Consider the following 19,358-nt stretch of genomic DNA (forward strand, 5'->3'; position numbering starts at 1 on the left):
TAGTTTATGAAGTCCAATATTAATAATTAGCCACTTGAACTTACAGAGGTGGACAATATTTTCATACATTTGGGATAATTATAATAATTCAGTAATTTTTCATGCCACAGATAAGAATCACAAGAACTGCTCTGAGACTGGCTGATTACATGATCCAGTAACTCAAAGTTCTATTGACTTACTAATGCTTCTCACAGCTCTTATATATATATATATATGTATATATTTTTTTTTTTAATTTTTATTTTTATTGTTTTTAATGAAAGTTGTCAACCACCTAAATTGTAAGGAGAGATGTATGAAAATCCCCAGTCCACAATGAATCCTGAGTATTCTGGAACAGTAAGCACTGAGTTCTGGTAGACCACAGTTTCTCTCTACTCCGAAGGGATGACAATAAAGCATAGATGGAATATTTACAATTTTTAGGATAAACTTACTAGCAGACCAGCTGTCACCATTTCTCTTTTTACAAAACCTGATTTTTAATATCGCCTTTTTGTAGAAACATAATGGCGAAGCAAATAAAGCTGTCTTCTAAATAAATGAAATAGATTTTGGATAAAAACATACAAAAGACAATTTTATCTGCTGGATGATAAACAGGTACCCATATGCAAGCACGTATACTAAACAACAAAAGAGAAGGTGCATTTGAATGTCACAAGTCTGATGTAAACACAGTAAAAATAAGGAGAGTCAAAAGTGACAATACATTAACTCATTCCATCATGCCTAATTATTGCAGCATATATGAAATAATTCAAATGCAGAAATCATTTGTTTATCTTCAAAACCAGGCAAAAAGAGATCTCTTTGGAGATGCAGTTTAATTAAAAAAGCTTCTAGCCAAGATGTGCGTTACATTTCAGCCCACAGAAGAAATTCACAAGGAAACTGTAAACTCCAGAAAATAGAAGTTTATAATGACAACAGACAATGCCATCATTACTGTGACATGAACAGAGCCACTGCAACACATACCACTGCATTGGTATTTTCTTTTTGTACAAGTTTATAGTAAATATTTGAAGACACTGTAAAGGTTCATGTGCAGCTTTTCCATTAAAGGAGTGCAGTTCATGAAACTGATAAATAATTGTATTTCCTGAAATATTTTAGAAAATGACGAAAGACATTTGACCTAAATACGTAGCGTGCACACTGCATGTATAAACTAAAGATTCTTAAGTGCATTATGAACTGCAGACATAAACGGCTTTTGAAAACTCAGTAATTTAGTTGAACGAATGCCAAACAAATGTTTAAGAAGTTGCCTCCAGTTTTTTCTGATCAATTTCATTTCTTCTCAGGAAGAGTTTCACCACTGGGTTCTACATCTAGTGAGGACTCTCCAAGAGACAACTTAACATTAGATGCATAAACAGAAGATCCAGTGGTAGCTGTACAAATAAAGAAAAAGAAAGTATTAGGTTTTACACTTAAGAATATCCAAGCTAAAAAGCATCAAAACCAAGAAAAACACATTACCTAGCACAGAAATACACACAAAGCCACACTGTATCTAACGAAACCAGAAATGCAATGTGATTTTGTTCTAGAGTCCCTCTAAACAGCACAACCATCCAAAAGCAAACAGCATAGCTCGCCAACAGTTCAAACTGAATATACTAATGAGCAAATGCATCATCATATTATTGGCAGCTTTAGTCAGAACCTGATCACAGAAGTCTATCATAAATGTTCAGAAAACATCTTAGAAATTGTGCCATTTAAATAAATAAACTTCCTTTGCTTGTCTTGGAGATAGCTGGAAATACTGTTATACTTGAAAACAATACAAAACCCCAGGAATTTTCAGGCTATAGAAATTCTTTCAAATATGTCAGAAGATAAGAGAAAGTAACTATTAACACAGTTTTACTGCTAAAACTGTTTGTGCAATGCTATTCAGTTCCTGTTGACCTGTAAAATGATCCTGGGTATATAGAAAGGGAAAGTTAAGTATTAGCTGACTGAGACATTATCACAGAATCATAGAATAGTTTGGGTTGGAAGGGACCTTCAAAGATCATCTAGTCCAACCCCTCTGCAATGAGCAGGGACATCTTCCACTGTATCAAGTTGCTTGGAGCCCTATCCAGTGTGGCCTTGAATGCTTCCAGCGATGGGGCATCCACCACCTCTCCTGGGCAAGTGTTCCAGTGTTTCACCACCCTCACTGTAAAAAAATTTATTCCTTGTATCTAGTCTGAATCAACTCTCTGTTAGTTGAAAACCATTATCCCTTGTCCTGTCACAACAGGCCCTGCTAAAAAGTCTGTCCCCATGTTTCTTACAGGCCCCTTTTCAGTACTGACAGGTCACAATAAGGTCTCCCCAGAGCCTTCCTTCTCCAGGCTGATGAACCCCAGCTCCCTCAACTTGTCATCATAGGAGAGGTGTTCCAGCCCTCTGATCATTTCTGTGGCCTCCTTTGGACCCTCTCCAACAGGTCCTTGTCTTTCCTGTGCTGAGGGCTCCAGAGCTGGATGCAGAACTCCAGGTGGGGTCTCACCAGAGCAGAGCAGAGGGGCAGAATCACCTCCCTCTACCTGCAGGCCACACTGCCCTTGATGCAGCCCAAGATACGATTGCTTTCGGGGCTGCAAGTGCACACTGCCGGCTCATGTCCAGTCTTTCATCCACCAGTACTCTGAAGTCTTTTTGCACAGGGCTGCTCTCAATCGTGTCATCCCCCAGCCTGTACTGATCACCTAACATACAAGAAAGAATCCTACTGCTGGAAATAACATAAGTTAGCTGTTCTGCCACTAGCACAAGTTACTTACATGAGGTTGGTTTCTCTATTGCTAGCCTTTCAGGCAAAGTTTCAAGTGGTGTTGGTTGAATTTTTGCAGGGGTATATGTATTTAAAGCAATTTTTCTTCCTGATAGTGGTATCATGTATGTTGAAGAAGCTGAAATGGGGAAAAAAGGAAAATGTACACATCATTAATAATAAAAATACTCTCACCTGAGCAAAACGTCAAAAATACTACCCACAAAACCATGTATCTGTCCAGTAATATAGATGCCCCGGTTATACAACCTGCAACTCAGCTATTGATTTTTGACTCTAATGTCAAAACTTCAAAGCATGAAAGACAAATCTAAAAATCTCCATTTTACCACAGAAAGTGACATTGATAACTTCATGTTGCTAATGCAGCTAAGCTGAATTTCAGTAACAGCTCCCTTGCCAGAAGATTGGCAAAAGCATTGGTGCTACTTCTCAGAGGTTATGAAAACTGCACTAGAATAGGCATTTAGGCTAAAATGCCTATAACATGTGCACACAATAGATTATTCCCTAGACAATTTTCAAATGTTATAAGAAAGCAGAAAAACAAAGCACCTATAGCCTCATTTCTATCAGGTCTGATTTCCAACCACTGCTTTTTAAAAGTTGACAACCAGACCACCAGTATGACAGGTTTTTAAAAATATTTTTTCATCTTGTGTACTCTAAATTCTGAATTGTTTTTTAAGAGACACAAACTTCCTAATCAGTGTAACAAAGAATTTGAAATTGCTGAGATCTTCAAAACACCTGTAAGCCCCGCTGAGTTCTTTTAAAATAGTATCAGTTTTCTTAAATTCCTTATGTTCCTTCTCAGATACAGGATACCTACTATATCAAGTTAGCTGCTAAACTCTATAAACTTAAATAACAGGAAAAAAAAGGAAAAATCCTAGCACCTATGTAACCTTTGTATCAGTACAAATTTTCTGATTAAAGTATGAGTCTTTAGACAGTTCCTCAAGAAGATAAGGTTTCAATCACCTGACGCATTAATTACAAGCAACTCAATATGTGGTAATCTGACCTAACTGAAACCATTTCAAAATACACAGCAGCAGAATCACAATGGGTAGTCATCTTCCCAGACACATGCACAGGGATAGAACTCAGTTTGTATTTCATTTCAGGATCACTTAAACATCAAACATGCAGCACAATCTATGAGAAAACTATGTAAGGCAATCCACAGGTGAAACTCCAAGTAATATAGTAATATTGAAAGGAACAGGGAATAACACAGTTTTAAGATACAGAAGGCTTGTGCAAGGCAAAACTGCTGAGGTTACTGCCAGTACAAAAGTATAGTATAAAGCTGGAAATACTGCATGCTTAATAAAAAGCAGTTCTTGTGATTCAGCTAAGAGTGTGGACAGCAGAGAGAGGTAATGTGAGGAAATAAGCAAATTACGATTTCATTAAATCCTTAATTTACAATCCCAGTCAGAGACATTACTTCCGTGAATTATGACAGTGTCCATACTGCAAAAACTAAAATTACAGTTTATGTACATATTTCATTTTTAAAGCAGTATTCTTAGTTTACTTATTTAATTTAACAATTAAAAATGAGCATAATTACAAACTAAAATCAGTACATGTTTCCTGTAGACTTTCCCTTGATGGAGCAGCAACAGAGGCAAGGAATTCATCCACCTGCTTCAGAGACAACGAGTTGTGCAGAGTTTCCAAAGGGCAAATAGAAGGCACCATGGAATATAGTTCAAAACCTGTAAGAAAAATAATAATAAAAAAAGAGAGATTTCCAAACATAAGCCAGGTTTTGAGCTATTGTATGGGCAAATATTAATGCACAATAATAAGTACTTATTTTAAACCAGCACATGCAGACGTAGTACTCTTGAAATCATGGACATTAAATACTATACGACTTGAAACAAGATGTGCTGATTTCCAGAGTGTACTTAAGGTACCATGTCATAAACCATGGGATACAAATCCTGTGTACACATAAAGTGGTCTTCAAATATTACAGGTGTGCTCTACTCCCAAAGCAGTTCACGGAAGATAACCTTCCTCTAAGTCAAACTTAGTACATTACGAAAAAAAAAATAGTCAGAAAATGGTAGAATTTCTCTACCCATTCTCATACCTGGCACAACACTAACCAGGTAACGCAGTCATACAAGTAATATAGGATAGCTATGTTGTGAACTGCTAGCAGATGAGATAAAATGCTAAAATTTGCAGAATTCACGTTCTATCATCTTCAGTATTCTGTGAAAACAAACCATTCCCTTCAATATAAAAGGAAAACCACTGTTAGCACTTTTGTACCTTGAGGTTACATGTTTTAACTTTGTAACACAGATTTACACCTACCGTTATGCATTTAAAAAGAGTGCTCAAAAGACTAAAATTTTCATATATTAGAGCAGGTATTATAGCAACCCAAAATCTAAAAATTTATTGAACTTTGCTTTTCTACATTAGTATTGATCATATACCAACCATGCATATCCATATTACTAACATACTAAAAAGCATTTTAAAATCTTGAAAAAATAATGCAGTTGTCTAAAGTGATGCAAGTTTGATAACTCAATGCACAGTTCTCCATCCAATTGCATTTCAGAAGAGGAAAATATGCCCATTGGTGTTTTCAACATACAGCTGTAACATTACAACTCTGCAATTCAATATTGTAAATTTACAGTTGGTACATCTCTTTTAAGTTATTTAAGTGAAGAAACAATAGTGAATGAAATAATGTTTAGAATTTCAGTTCAAGGTACATATATTAGAGACAGCATTACGACTGTGAATGTTCCATCCCCTAAAATAATAAGTATCACTATTTCTATGATATCCAGTGTTCCCCATTCACTCCCCATTTAGTGCTTTGCATAGAGAAGTAACTCAACAAAATTTCATTCCCTATGGCCACCTTGTCCACCTTGTCCCCAAATTTGAGGGACAGTCAAATATACAATCAACTGAAGTATACTTATGTCAGCTTCATTTATATTACAAATAAAATGTTGCAATTCATAGAAACTTGTTTTCATGTACAAAAGAAACACCACTACATATTTAATTTCTGTTTTCCTATAGCAGCAGTATCTAAGCTTCAGTGTAAGCACTAAGATGTTTGGCCAACACTTTAATATCCTAAATAACTATGCATGCATGCAAAGCGCAAACCCTTTCTTTGCATTACAGTAAAATACAAGAATTTTCTTTTTACTCTGACAGAAAAGTCACTATCATTTGGATGAGATTTTTTTTTTTTTTTTTGCAAAGAACATAGTGGGACAATGTCAGGTTAACTTTTTAGTAACTATTAATGTTATAGTGCAGTGTTACAGAAAACCAGAAAGGAACTTAAAAATACACCCATGCCCTCTTAAAAAAGAAAACAAAAAAAGTTTTCTTCTTTCAGGAATTTCCCCTCTATAGGTTTTTGTTCAGTTTTGACAATTCTGCTACCAGATAGCCATATCCCAGCATCTTGTTGTAGTATCTTTGCATCTAAGGGATATGACTTAAAAGATACCCTGGAAATTTATCTACAGTGTTTTATTTGAATATTTTATAATAAATATTTTATGATGTTCTGAGAAATAAATATGAATTTTAATGATGAAAAGCCTGACAGTATCCCTTTTAAAAAGCACTTTCCAGTAAACTAGCAGCCTTTGAGCTTTGGCTATATTTACTTTTAAAGCGCTGTCCCCATCAAAAGGCAAGACAATGAAAGGGTTAACGCAGAATCTCAAAAAGCCACCCTGCTGTCTTACATTTAAAAGCTATGGAGACATACCACTGGAGCCTAGAAATTCCACAGAGGAAATGGACTAGCACCTAAAGAGGTGTGGGTGTTCTGCACAGAGGCCCAGAAAATAAGGTAAAGCACTGTCAGAAGATAGTTGTTTCACCATGTTCCTTGAACTAAAGATGGGGGGTGTAGTCTGAAATGAGTTAAGAGGGTGTGATAATAACATAAAAATAAGAAAAAACAGAGTGAAGGGGAAAAGGAGAATCACAATGATAGTCCAGAGGACAGACAAAACAACATCAATATGTTCTTATGTTAGTAGAGAACCCTTGGCAACCCGCAATATACTTAGGTTTCATAGGAGCTCATACAGCATGCATAATCTTGTTAAAGATATGTTGTAAAACTGCTCTATTAAATTAATCAGAACAATCAATGCATTCATTAAAAGCAATTTAGATCCCTTTTTAAAGAATGAAGTCACAAAAAGATAGTGCTAAAGAGAACAGAAAATAATCATATTATTAGACACTGAGACTCAAATGCAGTTCTGATTTTCTGACCTTGTACGTTTTGGAAATATTATTTGTTTTGAGTCTAAAGACAGAAAATTGGACTCTTAACTTCCCTATTTGAAATAGGACACTTGAGTTGGCCTTTTAGATCAAACATAGTCTTAATGGTATTAATTCAGCCTCCCTTCAGTTTCCCTTCAGAAATAACTGCAGTGCAAAAAGTCACTATTGATCCCAAATAAATGTAATAAAGGACTACTTTGCTTCTCACCAAAGCCAAACAAAATCTCAGTCTTTTTTAAAATTCTTGTTTCTAAGCAAATACATTTTGAATCTAACATGAAAATGCTGATGATTTCCACTGCAGTATCAATAATATCACTATCAGCCAACACTCATGCACATTTTAAAACTGCAATTAAGAAATCTGGAAAAGCTACATTAAGATCCAGTGGATGCTGAAGACTGAGTCTGGTTTTCATGAAGAGGATATATTTTGGGCTTATTTAGTCAAGTTAGATAGGTAGGCATGAAAAATTTTGCTGAGGAAGAGAAAGACATACCTCTGTCCTGTGTGTTAAACCAGAATTTTTTTGTAACTATGGTAGTCTGAAGACAAGTTAACTCTCACTCTTGAAGGTCAAGAGGTCAATGTAAGCAACAGGCAGCTCTCTTGCTGTGTTTTTAGTGCAATATTTAAGTAATCTGCACATCTGATGAACAGAGAAGTATGATAAGGTAAAATAAATTTTTGTCCGATGACAAATATAGCAATTTCACAGGAATGGAACCAAAAGCTTCTGCTTTAGTTTTTAATTTAGCATCACTTCAAGAAGATAGTAATAAATTCCAGTTGTCAATTCAGTGATTTATTTTAGAATCAGGAGGCTCAGGGAAACAGCTCAACAGAAGAAAGACAAAGAAGAAGCAGCAGCTATTAAGAAGTGCATGCCCAATAAAGATCAGATTTAATTCTGTTTTTATCTTGTACCGTATAGTCTGATCACACAAGAAATTGGGGAGAAAAACTGATTACAGAGAACATGATTAACAGTAGCACTTCAATTTTTTCAAGGATTTTTCTAAGGAATGATTTTTGATGTTGTATTTATACTAATGAATGGTACAGAAGGGATTTAGGATATCTAATGATTACAAATATATTTGGAGTTGTGCTTGAAGTTAGGAACAACAGACGGCTGTATGATACTGTACACTCCATATTTGAAATAAAAATAAAAGGGATGAAGCAAGGAACCTTTTGTTTTTGTTTTTAAAATAAAAGCAAAACGTACCATTGGTTGGGTGTCGAGCAAATGAGATAGAAAACCTTTTAACAGCAGAACCACGTGTGGTGTCTGAGAAAGAGAAAAACAGGTACCTGAAATTTGTAACAGCTACCAAAAGAGGGACATTTTTAAAAAGGAAAGTAAGAAGAAAAAAAGAAAAGATGAGAAAGTATTAGAACTGAGTGGCATGCAGAAGGGACCAAAGAAAATGGCTAAAATCCAAATAGAGGTTAAAAAGAAGAAAATTTGGATTGTTGGTAACTACAAGATATGTGATGAAGTATATGAAAACAAGCAGAAGAAGCTGGTGATTCTGGCATACAAAGTTATGTCAGGTTAGAGTTGAACACTGAGTAATGAATTGAGAGGAAAACAGCATGAATACTGTTTCACAACAGAGTTATAAAGGTGTGCTTTGGCATCTTTGCATTCTGAAATCTAGTGAGAAAGTTTTTTCTCTACCCCAGATTATCCAAAACTGAAAATCTGCTGCTCCTTTGTAATCTAAACCCCACCAAAAAAAGGTCAGGAATCCTAAAATTTTCACCATCAGTATTTAAGTTATTAGTTTATAATTTCTTTCATTCCTTGTATATGCTCCCAGTTATTTATTTAATCTCAAGATTGATAAGTAATGATAAAACCTGAAGTTTAAAATGAGAATTTAAAACCCAAAATTTTAGTTTACTTAAAAGATGCACTTGCTGAAATCCCCTGGCAAGTATTACAAGTCTGTGACCTAGTGTTCAATTCAAGATAGAAACAAGAATTAACTAGGCTATTCAGTTAAACATAAGCAAACTATGGACAATAAAGAAGTAACAGAAACTCATAGTATTAATACTAAGGCAAAGGATTCTAGGATTCCATTAAAATCAGTAACCTAGGATTTATTTTTAGAAGTTTAACGTGGCACATGGGTTTGTGCGTGCATGTGCGATAGTGTGCACATACCATCTATGAAGCCAGAAGAAGTCAGCTTTTTACGATGAGTACGAGCATAATCCTGTAGGTTAGGTGCACTTGAAGAACCCCCGAGCACTGAGGTGCTAAACAGGCCCGCACAGTGAGACCCTGATGGGAGTTAGAGAAAATACATACAACAACCAGGTGTTCGTCCATTCACATTAGGGATGCATGCAGCATGCAAGCACATGGCTCTTACCACACAAAAGGCAACTTTTGGCAGTGCCTTGGACAGGTTCACAATATGCTTGTAATGTCAGAGTAGTACTTGTAGGCTGAAACTATCATAATTTATTGTGCTTCTACTCATGACACAGCACCCTCTGCTATATGTGCAAAGAGAGGACTGGCTTTAACAAAGTGAGTTCTTGTCCTGTTTTCACTTTTGGTAAAGAGAAGTTACCAGTTAGCATCAATGTAAACATAACCAACACAACAAAACAAAACCAAGATGATGATGATGATGATGATGACGACGACGTGAAAGTTGTGTGTTTTAAAACCTGCAGTTCTGCAATGAATACAAACTGGAAGAATACTGCTCATTGCTTTCATCCAAATCAACCTTTGAGATGACAAGCTGCAATGAAGTATCCATGCATTTCCACAGTCTTAATCTGGAAATACTTCCCTTTTAAGACCAAAAGAAGTTTACCAAATTAGAAATACTGTATGCATATTTCAGCTACCATCATTGACAATGTTACAAACTGAAAATACCTAAAAAGTTCCACTAAGTTTAGCTTGAATTCCGTTCCTGAGAAGACTTTTCTATATCTCTGTGCAAGTAAGAGTACTTTTGTTACAACTCATACATTCCTGCTACTAGGATGGGAGTTTTAACATATCACAGAAAGCCACAGACACAAATATAAAAATAATTTTAAAAATCGTCAACCACAAATGAAATTTACATACAACAATGAACAAAATGGAAAAAAGCTGCATTTTTTTCCTTTAGTTTTTACTCCCAGTTGAAAGGAGAAGTGGTTTTTCACTCAAAACTTATCTTTTACATTTTAGATAAGTAGTAGCAGATTTTTTTTGAAAACCAGATATCTATCCAGTGATACTTCCTTTCATTACTTTCAATGACCCAGTGAGGGGAAACATTACTAGCACATGTGACCAATCACAGCCAAAATAAACAGGTGCCTGGTCTGTGGCAAAAGCCTTTCATAACAAATGTAATATCTTAATCTACACACAGAAATACATCAAGTTCCACAAGCCATATTGTGTGGCACATTGGCAAAAGAAAAGTTGTTTAACTTTAGCAAGCACACAATAAAAACCATGACTTTGATAAACAAGAGCACCTGATGTATGCATTTTACTATGGAAAAAAATAATAGGGAGAAAAGTACCACAAAAAGATTAGAGCATTTAAAAAATACAGATTTTACAAAGAAAGGAAAAGCTCCTTCTAAGTTTATGCATATAGCTTATGCATTTTCCTCATTTTTCCCATGGAAAGACACATAGAATAAAATGCAATATTGATTTACAGTAGTGAAAGATTTCATATGTTTGCATATCAGTCATATGGATGCCTGTTTCAAAGAAACAACAGAGAAGGCCTACTTTTATTAAAATAATTTGAAACAACTCATTGAATTATAGCATGACTCATTCTAATGCTGAAAGGAAGAAATTGATTTTAGGAGAGGGAATGTGTGCAAAACCCCTGATATTATCAAGAAACTTGAGGTTCATTACCCATCCACCTCCTTGCAGCAAAACACCTTCAATTCCATCAATAGCCAACAGTAGGAAATGCTAATTTTCAAGAAAAGTGTTTTAACAGTTTCCAGTGCAGGCCATTTCAATCCAAAATTTTGCAAAACCCAAAAACACAGTCATGAGCTACATTATCTTAAAAATCTACTTTATGTTAAAAATAATCCTGTGTACCTGTTGTGAGCAGTATAGAGTTAACAGTGTGAACAGTCTCAAACAATTTGCTCTTTTCAGTTATAATTTATTTTAAAACTTTTGCTGCAGAAAAATTGTCCAGTTCATAGGCAGACACTCAGCATAAATTATTGAGAACAAGTACTATTGGGTCCTGGAAACAAAAAAGCTATTCAAAGAATGTACAACTGTACAGAACAATGAGCAGGTGAAAAGCTGCTAACATCAAGCAAAATTTCAATTGTAGGCACATACCTAGACCACTCTGCTTTTGTTCCAGAATAGTTCTCGGTGTTCGTAAGTTACTATTGCTTTCTGATAGGACCTGGATATAAAAAACAGAAAAATAAGGGCAAGTAGAACAGCAGCATGAAACGGCCATTTAACTTGATACAGCAGCCTGTTTCAGACAGACAAGTGTTAATAAGCTGTATGGTAAGTGTTAGTAAAAATAGGTAAAGAAACATGAAAGATCATGCAATATTCCCCTTCTGAAGGGAGTCCATTTCACATATGAGTTCCTTGCAATGAAGTGGTGCAAAGCAAGCATTCAGAATGAGAAAGGACACAGAACAAGACAGATATGAGAACAGACATTTGAGACATTTTATTTCGTTTTACCAAATGCACTCTCCTAAACTGCGCCTGTATTGAAAAAAGGAGGGGAGGGAAGGAAAGACAGACAAGCTATTGAGGATACCATACAATCACTGATCCATGCATGGGCTCAATCAGAATAATCTTCAGATGCTCACAGCCTTTACTGATATAAACTTTTCCTATGTAAATAATTTCAGAATTTTCCACAATAAAAAGAAATTATGAAAATTTTCAAAGAAATGGTTAACAGAACACCATCCATTGTCATACATGTAAACAATATCTCAACATAAAAAACAATCTTCACTGGTATTTCAAAAAAATTTACCACTTCTTTTTTCCTGCCTTTCCCCTACCAACATTTAGAAGGCTTCAAAATGTCATACAAGTCAATGGATGATGTACTGTGTTGGGAGTTTCAGATACCTCCAGATACAGAAGGCAAGAATTATTAGTGCTAGAGTTTGTTCCCTGCAATAGTTAATACCAGGCCACTGAAAATATGATATATGCAAAACAAGTTTTGAATAGCAAGATGAACTATCAGATAAATTATTTTAAATGGTATTGGTTGCAATTATTAAAAAAAATGTTTTTCAATTTACCTACCACCAATTTAAGCAATGCTGGTTTTAAAGTCTTAAAGGACAACTAAACCAAAGAAGTAATCTGTTTCATTAGGCAGCAAACTAAGTCTTTTTTACTTTGGTAATATTTGCAATTCCTATAAAGAAACCAAATTCTTAGTAAAACATGTAACACATTCAATGGAAAAACATGCAGTTGCTCTTTTTCCCCCAAACATTCTCGGGAAGTCATTTTAAGAAGTGGAAGAATTTGCTTCAAACATAATCCATGACAAGGGATTAGATGTCCTTAAAGACAGTTGGTTGTTGCTTGGAATGCACAATAATGTTTAATGAAGTAAAGTTTAAAAACCTGTTGCCATGAGCCAAAAATACTGGATGTGAAAGCCAATGATTTAGGGGAGACAGGGGAAGAAGTGATTTGTTCCCCTGATCTGCGTCTTCGACGCCCAGTACCCACACCACTGGTGTAATGCAGCCAGGTACCAATACACTCTGGGCTAGACACACTCAGGGGGCTCTCTTCCTGGAAGTGAGAAAGGGGGCAAAAAACAGCAAAGCATGCAAAGTTAGATTCAACAGAGCCAAATTAACAGAAAAGAAAAAAAATCAACAAAAAAACCCAAATAAAACAAACAAAAAAAAAAACACAAAAAAAAAACCACACAAAAAACCCCCAAAAAACAAAAAAACCCAAACAAAAAACAAACAAACAAAACAAACAAACAAACAAAACCACAAACACACACAAAAAAAAAAACCACACAAAAAAAACCACAATCTCCTTGCACCCTTTTATATACTGCTTTTAAAACTATTAAACAGTGAATAGGGAAAAGTGATATTACAATATTAGGAAGTTATCAGTTCTACTTACATCTTTTCATCCAATTATCTCTTTCAATAGAACACTTTAATAAAATTTCTGCTAGACTAATTATTAGATATGAGAGAAGAGTAGTTGTTATCAATAATTGATTCATAATTTTAAGAATTTCCCATATGTTGGAAACAGAACATCTGTTATCCTTGACATACATCCTCTCTAAGTACATTAAACTTTCCTATTTATTACGTAAGAGTTTTCATTTTTAGTCTATAACCTTTTCTAAAAGATTCTCGTTTTTAGAATTGCCTTTGAGACTTTACAGCTGATCACTGGTAGTGGCACCAACCCAACAGGTAGTAGTTTTCCAACCTTAAAAAAGCCCTAAAAATTATCTGATGCTGCATACCTATTAAGACACCAAGGGAGGAGGACAGTGTCAGGGTAAGAGTACTCCATGTCCTACATCATTACGTATCATTAGTAATCAACATGTTTAGAATACAGAAATTAATTTCCAATGCCAACTTGTTTTACTGTTAGAACTATATTTTTTTTTAATTTTCATGACTCAGTCACAGTTGCAAGCCTTCTGTAAATATTGCTGACTATACCCCAGATCAAAACTTCCACATAATCTCACACCTGACAGTGTCCTTTCAAATTAATGGACGTAAGTGAAGAGAGAATTGCCTTATAGCGGAAAAAAAAATGCTCAAGGCAGTTGCAGTTTATGTTGCAATTACTCTTTTTAAACATTTCAAAACCATTTGGTTTAAATATTCCAAATACTGGCTTTGCAGATTTCAGTAGGCCAGATGAAACTTCCAATTTTACTTAAAAAAAAAAAAAATTCATAGTAATGTTTTCTTTAAATCTGCTGCTTTCTTCCAGCAAATAAACAAGCACTGAATGCTGAAACACATTCCATCTGAATATATATCGTCTGCACAGCCAAAATTTAGCAATTTATGTTAGTGATAACATTTGAAAGTAACTTTTACATCATTTATGAAGATGAAAATGGTTAAAAGTTTGAAGTAATAGGCTATTAAGTTGTGTGTATGTGAACTCATAACTAGGAGGGGAGTTTGCATGATCATAGTGAAAACAGCTTTTAAAAATCCAAAATATTATTGTTGTGAGCATTTGTTTATGAGAAAACTTGGAAATAGAAAATGTAAGATATTCACATTTATTATGTCTGTTAATTTATGGAAGTAATGTGAAGTTATACAGATATCCTTACAGAAGGGAACCATGCATCTTTTTCTCTCCACACTACCAATAATCAAATTACTTGTAAATCTGTATACTTTCTTTACATACAAACAGCCCATTCCAAACACAAACATAAAAGGAAAAGCTTGTGGTGTGAATCTTCATTTCTGATGGTTTTAAGCAACTGAAAATGAGGCATTAAGAAGCTGTTAGTCTGCTTCTGGCGTTAATATCACAGAAGTGCCACTATGCCCCATCTGAAGCTTTGCCAGATAACCATACAAATGGTATCAATGATACTGCTGTGCATCCCCCCACCTCTGTGACATTAAAACTGTAACTGTGAAGCACATCTAGATGTCATGGCCTTCAAGACAGGAGACTGGACTGTTCAAGATGTTATCTAAAGAATTAATGAATCATAAACCCCACCCACCATAAAAAAAGCTTCCAGCTTATTCTCTTACCTTCAAAAGCTTGATAAATGGAGTCACTTTCACCCCACGTGAAAGCAAATACAGCAGAACACATCTCTCACCTCCTGCACCTCCCCTACTACCCCCAATCCCTCCATTCCCTCTCTGCATGGTCACCTTGAAGGTTTGCTTATTTCCCAATAGCAGCTCTCTTGTAAGGATGAATATGAAAACAATGTATGTTAGTTTGAAGATGTAGGTTTAGACTGAAAAAGTCTTCATTTTCAAATATCAGCTTTTCTAAAATGGCTTAGAAAGAAAAAAGGAAATAAGTCTTATTGCAAAATAATAATTAATGAAAAAAAAAATCCTTCAGACAAATTACTGCCATGGAATATTTCCCATAGAATAAGAACTATCCTTTGTTAGATATAACATCATACTGGTTCTGTGTAATCAAAAGCAGAATTATTAGGTTTTTTTAAGTAAAGAAAAATTAATTTATGTGAAAGACATTATCTGGAACATAAACACTTACTTCAACAGAACCAATCTTCCTGGATCTTGGAAGGGGTGACTTTCTGTGTATATGAATTGGGTCTGATACCATTGGCTTGAACATCACTACTGACCGATCCGTTTCATCTCTTTTAGGAGCATGTGTCTCCTCATCACTATCATTTCTATGAGATGTTTTCTTTGAGCCTTCATTCTACAAACAATACATAATTCATTTTCAACAGCTTCATATCTTACAACATGTAGACAGAGGCGGCTGCTCAATAACTCTTCAGCGCAAACATAAAGCAAGCCAATTTTAAAAATACAAGATGTAAATCACATCTTGTTGAACAAATTGCTTTACTTTAATAATGTCTGTGTATTTGCTTCTAACCAGCCACTGCATATGCTAGTGTAACCCTAACTAATCATATTGTTCAGCCAACGTATCTTCTCCAATTTTCTGTTGACATAGTAATAAAATCCTGGCCCCACAAGTCAATAATTTCCAGCCAAGCTTTGCTTTCATTTATTTCTCAAAAAGCAGATGGTAACTCCACAGACCTGCCCATACATAAATGTGCCAAACTACCTTACTTTCATAAATAATTATTTCAGTTGCCAGAATATAATTGATGTGACACTGATGTTGATATAACTTTTCTTACAATCAGTATTTCATATTTCTAGCAAAAATTCTGGCAAAGCCATCGAAGTCCAAATTATCTGTGTCCATTATGTTAGTGTCCATTAAAAATGGAATAATACATTGGGACTGCCTATATTTTACCAGATATTTTTCTACCAAAATAAAAATATTTGTACTTTTTGCCTAACAATTTCCCAGTGGAAAGGAAAAGTGTAACCCTTACCTCTCTGGAGGCAGGTCTGTATCCATATCCAGCTGGTAAATTTTTATCTTCCTCACAGCCTTTGGCTCCTGGACTGAAGTGCAGCTCTACGTGAAAACGTTCTTCCGAAGAAAGCTCCTGAAGGAATGTGATTGAATAGGTTTATGCGTTAATGCATAGCTTAGTATTAGTTGTTTCTGAAGATATTTATCCATTTTAAATACCTTGTTTGGATCCTCATAAAGCATGATAACAATCTGCGTCATGTAATTGAGTTCATTTACAACATTTAAATAATCCATAGCTCGTTTCCATTGTTCATCTTTTGATTCCTTATGAAGGGGAAAAAAAAACAAAAAAAAACAACAACAAATAAAACCCAGCTATTTTATTTTAAAAAGACTAATTATTTATTTTTTTTTCCTCATTTACATGGATTTTACATTCACAGCAGAAGTATGAAGCTTTTCACAGATAAGGAAAAAAAACAAAGAGACACAACCAGAAAAAAGCCTCACTTAAAATTACTCATCAAATGAAAGAAAAGTGGAGATCAGAAGGTTTTGTATTTTATTTCATTTTATCTTTTGTGTTCTTTTGCCTATTATGATATATGTCTTGTAGACAGAGGTGCTGCTTTAAACTCTTCTGATGGGAATTGATAATTCTGCAATAAACTCTTTTCAACTAGTATATTATGGAAAATGTTTCTAGATCTCACTCTACAAGTCAAACAGACACTCGAGGCTTCTAGTACATAAAGGAAAATCAACCATCACATCCCAAGCTACTTAAAAATGAATATTCATCTTTTTTAACCCTCTGGAAAAAAATACCTTTAGTAATCCACCAAGGAATCCAATCCACCAAGGAAACGTAAAAGTTTATCATCCTAGAACTAGGTGTATCTGCTGTTGCACATGCTACAGGATTAAAAATGCCTTTGCTATCAGAGAGTTTAGTTATCCACTACCAGAAGCCAGTTATGGCAATACAACCATTCCAAGAGTTAGTATATTAATCAAGGTCTATCTTACAAGCAGCCATGTAGGCTTTGTGGTGCAGCATTTATGCTCTCCAAGACTTCAATTCAGTCATTTCTGAATCCAGAGACCTTGTATTTTTTTGTCTTTGGTTTCAAAGCCAATCAGACGGAGAATAATGCATCACCTTCAAGGTATTCTACAACAGTGTAGGAAAGTAAGACCATGCACCAAACAGGAGAAACTTTGCACTACGTGAGGATTCCTTGTGTCAGGTAGGGAGGTCTTGGCAATATGCTTATGGTGAAAAATAATAATCTAGTCCAAAAGGGAATTCAAGAGAACCCTGAATAGTAACTTAAACAAAAAGAGTTGGAAGAATTACAGGTAATAACGTAAAACGAAAAAATGGATTATCTGCCCATTTCAAAACTCTTTGAGACCGTAAAATACACAGCTGAACATATCATAGAAACATTTTGGTTGAAAGAGACCCTCAAGATCATCAAGTCTACCATAACCTAACTCTGGCACTAAATCATGTCCCTAAGAAGCTCATCTACACGTCTTCTAAACACCTCCAGGAACGGTGACTCCACCACTTCCCTGGGCAGCCTGTTCCAGTGACTGACAACACTTTCCATAAAGAAATTGTTTCCTAATATCCAATCTAAACCTCCCCTGACACAACTTGAGGCCATTTCCTCTTGTCCTATTGCTTCCTACTTGGGAAAAGAGACCAACACCCTCCATGCTACAACCTCCTGTCAGATAGTTGTAGACAGCAATAAGGTTTCCCCTCAGTCTCTTTTCTCCAGGCTAAACAAACCTAGCTCCCTCAGCTGCTCCTCATAAGACTTGTGCTCCAGACCCTTCACCAGCTTCGTTGCCCTTCTCTGAACTCTCTCCGATACCTCAATGTATTTCTTGCAGAGAGGCACCCAAAACTGAGCAGAGTATTCAAGGTGGGGTCTTGAAAGCACTGAGTACAGGGTGACAATCACTTGCCTAGTCTTGGTGGTCACACTATTCCTATAGAAGCCAGAATGCTGTTGGCCGTCTTGGGCACCTCAGCACACTGCTGGCTCATGTGCAGCCTGCTGTCCACCAATACCCCCTAAGCTATTTTCTGCCAGGCAGCTTTCCAGGCAGTCTTTGCCAAGCCTGTAGCACTGCCTAGGATTGTTGTGACCCAAGTATAGGACCCAACAACTGGCCTTGTTGAACCTCATGAAACTGGCCTCAGCCTAATGATCCAGGCAGGCCAGATTCCTCTGTATGGCCTCCCTACTCTCCAGCAGATCAACACTCTCATCCAGCTCAGTGTCAAGTGCAAACTTACTGAGAGTGTGCTCAGTCCCCTCATCCAGATTAAAGAGATTAAACAGAACAGGCCCCAATACTGAGCTTTGGAGAACACCACTTGTGACTGGCTGCAAACTCAATTTGAATCCATTCACCACAACTGTTTGGACCCAGCCATCCAGACAGTTCTTTAGCCAGCAAAGAGTATGCCAGTCTAATCCATGATCTGCCAGCTTCTGCAGAAGAATGCTGTGGGATATGGTTTCAAAGGCTTTGCTAAAGTTTAAGTACACAACATCCACAGCCTTTCCCTCATCCGCTAAGCAGTTCACCTTGTCATAGAAAGAGATGAGGCTGGTCAAGCCGAACATGACTTTCATAGACCCATGCTGACTGGGCCTGATTGCTTGGTTGTCTTGTATGTGCCACGTGATGGCACTCAGGATCATCTGTTCCATGACCTTCCTCAGTACTGAGTTCAGACTGACAGGCCTGGAATCACACAGATACTTCTTCCAACCCTTCTTGTAGATGGGCATCACATTTGCCAGCTTCCAGTCAACTGAGACCTCCCTGGTCAGCCAATACTGCTGATAAATAATTGAAAGTGGCTTGGTGAGCACCTCCGCCAGCCCCCTCAAGTACCCTTGGATGGATCCCAACTGGCCCCATAGACCCATGGGTGTCTAAGTGGTGTAGCAGGTCACTAACCATTTCCCCTGGGATTACTGGGGCTTCATTCTGCTCTCTGTCCCTGTCTTCTGGCTCACAGGGCTGCGTACCTGCAGCAAACCTGGTCTTACTATTAAAGAGTGAGGCAAAGAAGGCATTTAGCACCTCAG

The 19,358-nt window shown here is 36.1% G+C and overlaps 1 protein-coding gene across 21 annotated transcripts in view; it reads right to left on the reverse strand.

Annotated features, from left to right (window-relative positions):
• Window positions 1–219: 219 nt before the first annotated feature.
• PPIP5K2 (diphosphoinositol pentakisphosphate kinase 2) overlaps window positions 220–19,358 on the reverse strand; it is a 61,894-nt gene continuing 42,755 nt past the window's right edge. For 5 of the 21 annotated variants that reach the window (XM_065045435.1, XM_065045437.1, XM_065045434.1 and 2 more), the window contains 10 exons: window positions 16,453–16,560; window positions 16,250–16,366; window positions 15,415–15,588; window positions 12,766–12,939; window positions 11,482–11,551; window positions 9,301–9,420; window positions 8,353–8,415; window positions 4,402–4,533; window positions 2,793–2,921; window positions 220–1,403 (listed from right to left, as the gene is read on the reverse strand). In XM_065045435.1, the coding sequence (XP_064901507.1) occupies window positions 1,300–1,403; window positions 2,793–2,921; window positions 4,402–4,533; window positions 8,353–8,415; window positions 9,301–9,420; window positions 11,482–11,551; window positions 12,766–12,939; window positions 15,415–15,588; window positions 16,250–16,366; window positions 16,453–16,560 (1,191 nt within the window). In that variant the 3' untranslated portion in view covers window positions 220–1,299. Of the gene's footprint in view, window positions 1,404–2,792; window positions 2,922–4,401; window positions 4,534–7,620; window positions 7,771–8,352; window positions 8,416–9,300; window positions 9,421–11,481; window positions 11,552–11,847; window positions 11,872–12,765; window positions 12,940–15,414; window positions 15,589–16,249; window positions 16,367–16,452; window positions 16,561–19,358 lie in introns of those variants that run through there. The other 16 variants (XM_065045445.1, XM_065045446.1, XM_065045444.1 and 13 more) reach the window with 12 other exon arrangements.

This window comes from Columba livia, chromosome Z (genome assembly GCF_036013475.1).
Source record: "Columba livia isolate bColLiv1 breed racing homer chromosome Z, bColLiv1.pat.W.v2, whole genome shotgun sequence".
NCBI classification, from domain to species: Eukaryota; Metazoa; Chordata; class Aves; order Columbiformes; family Columbidae; genus Columba; species Columba livia.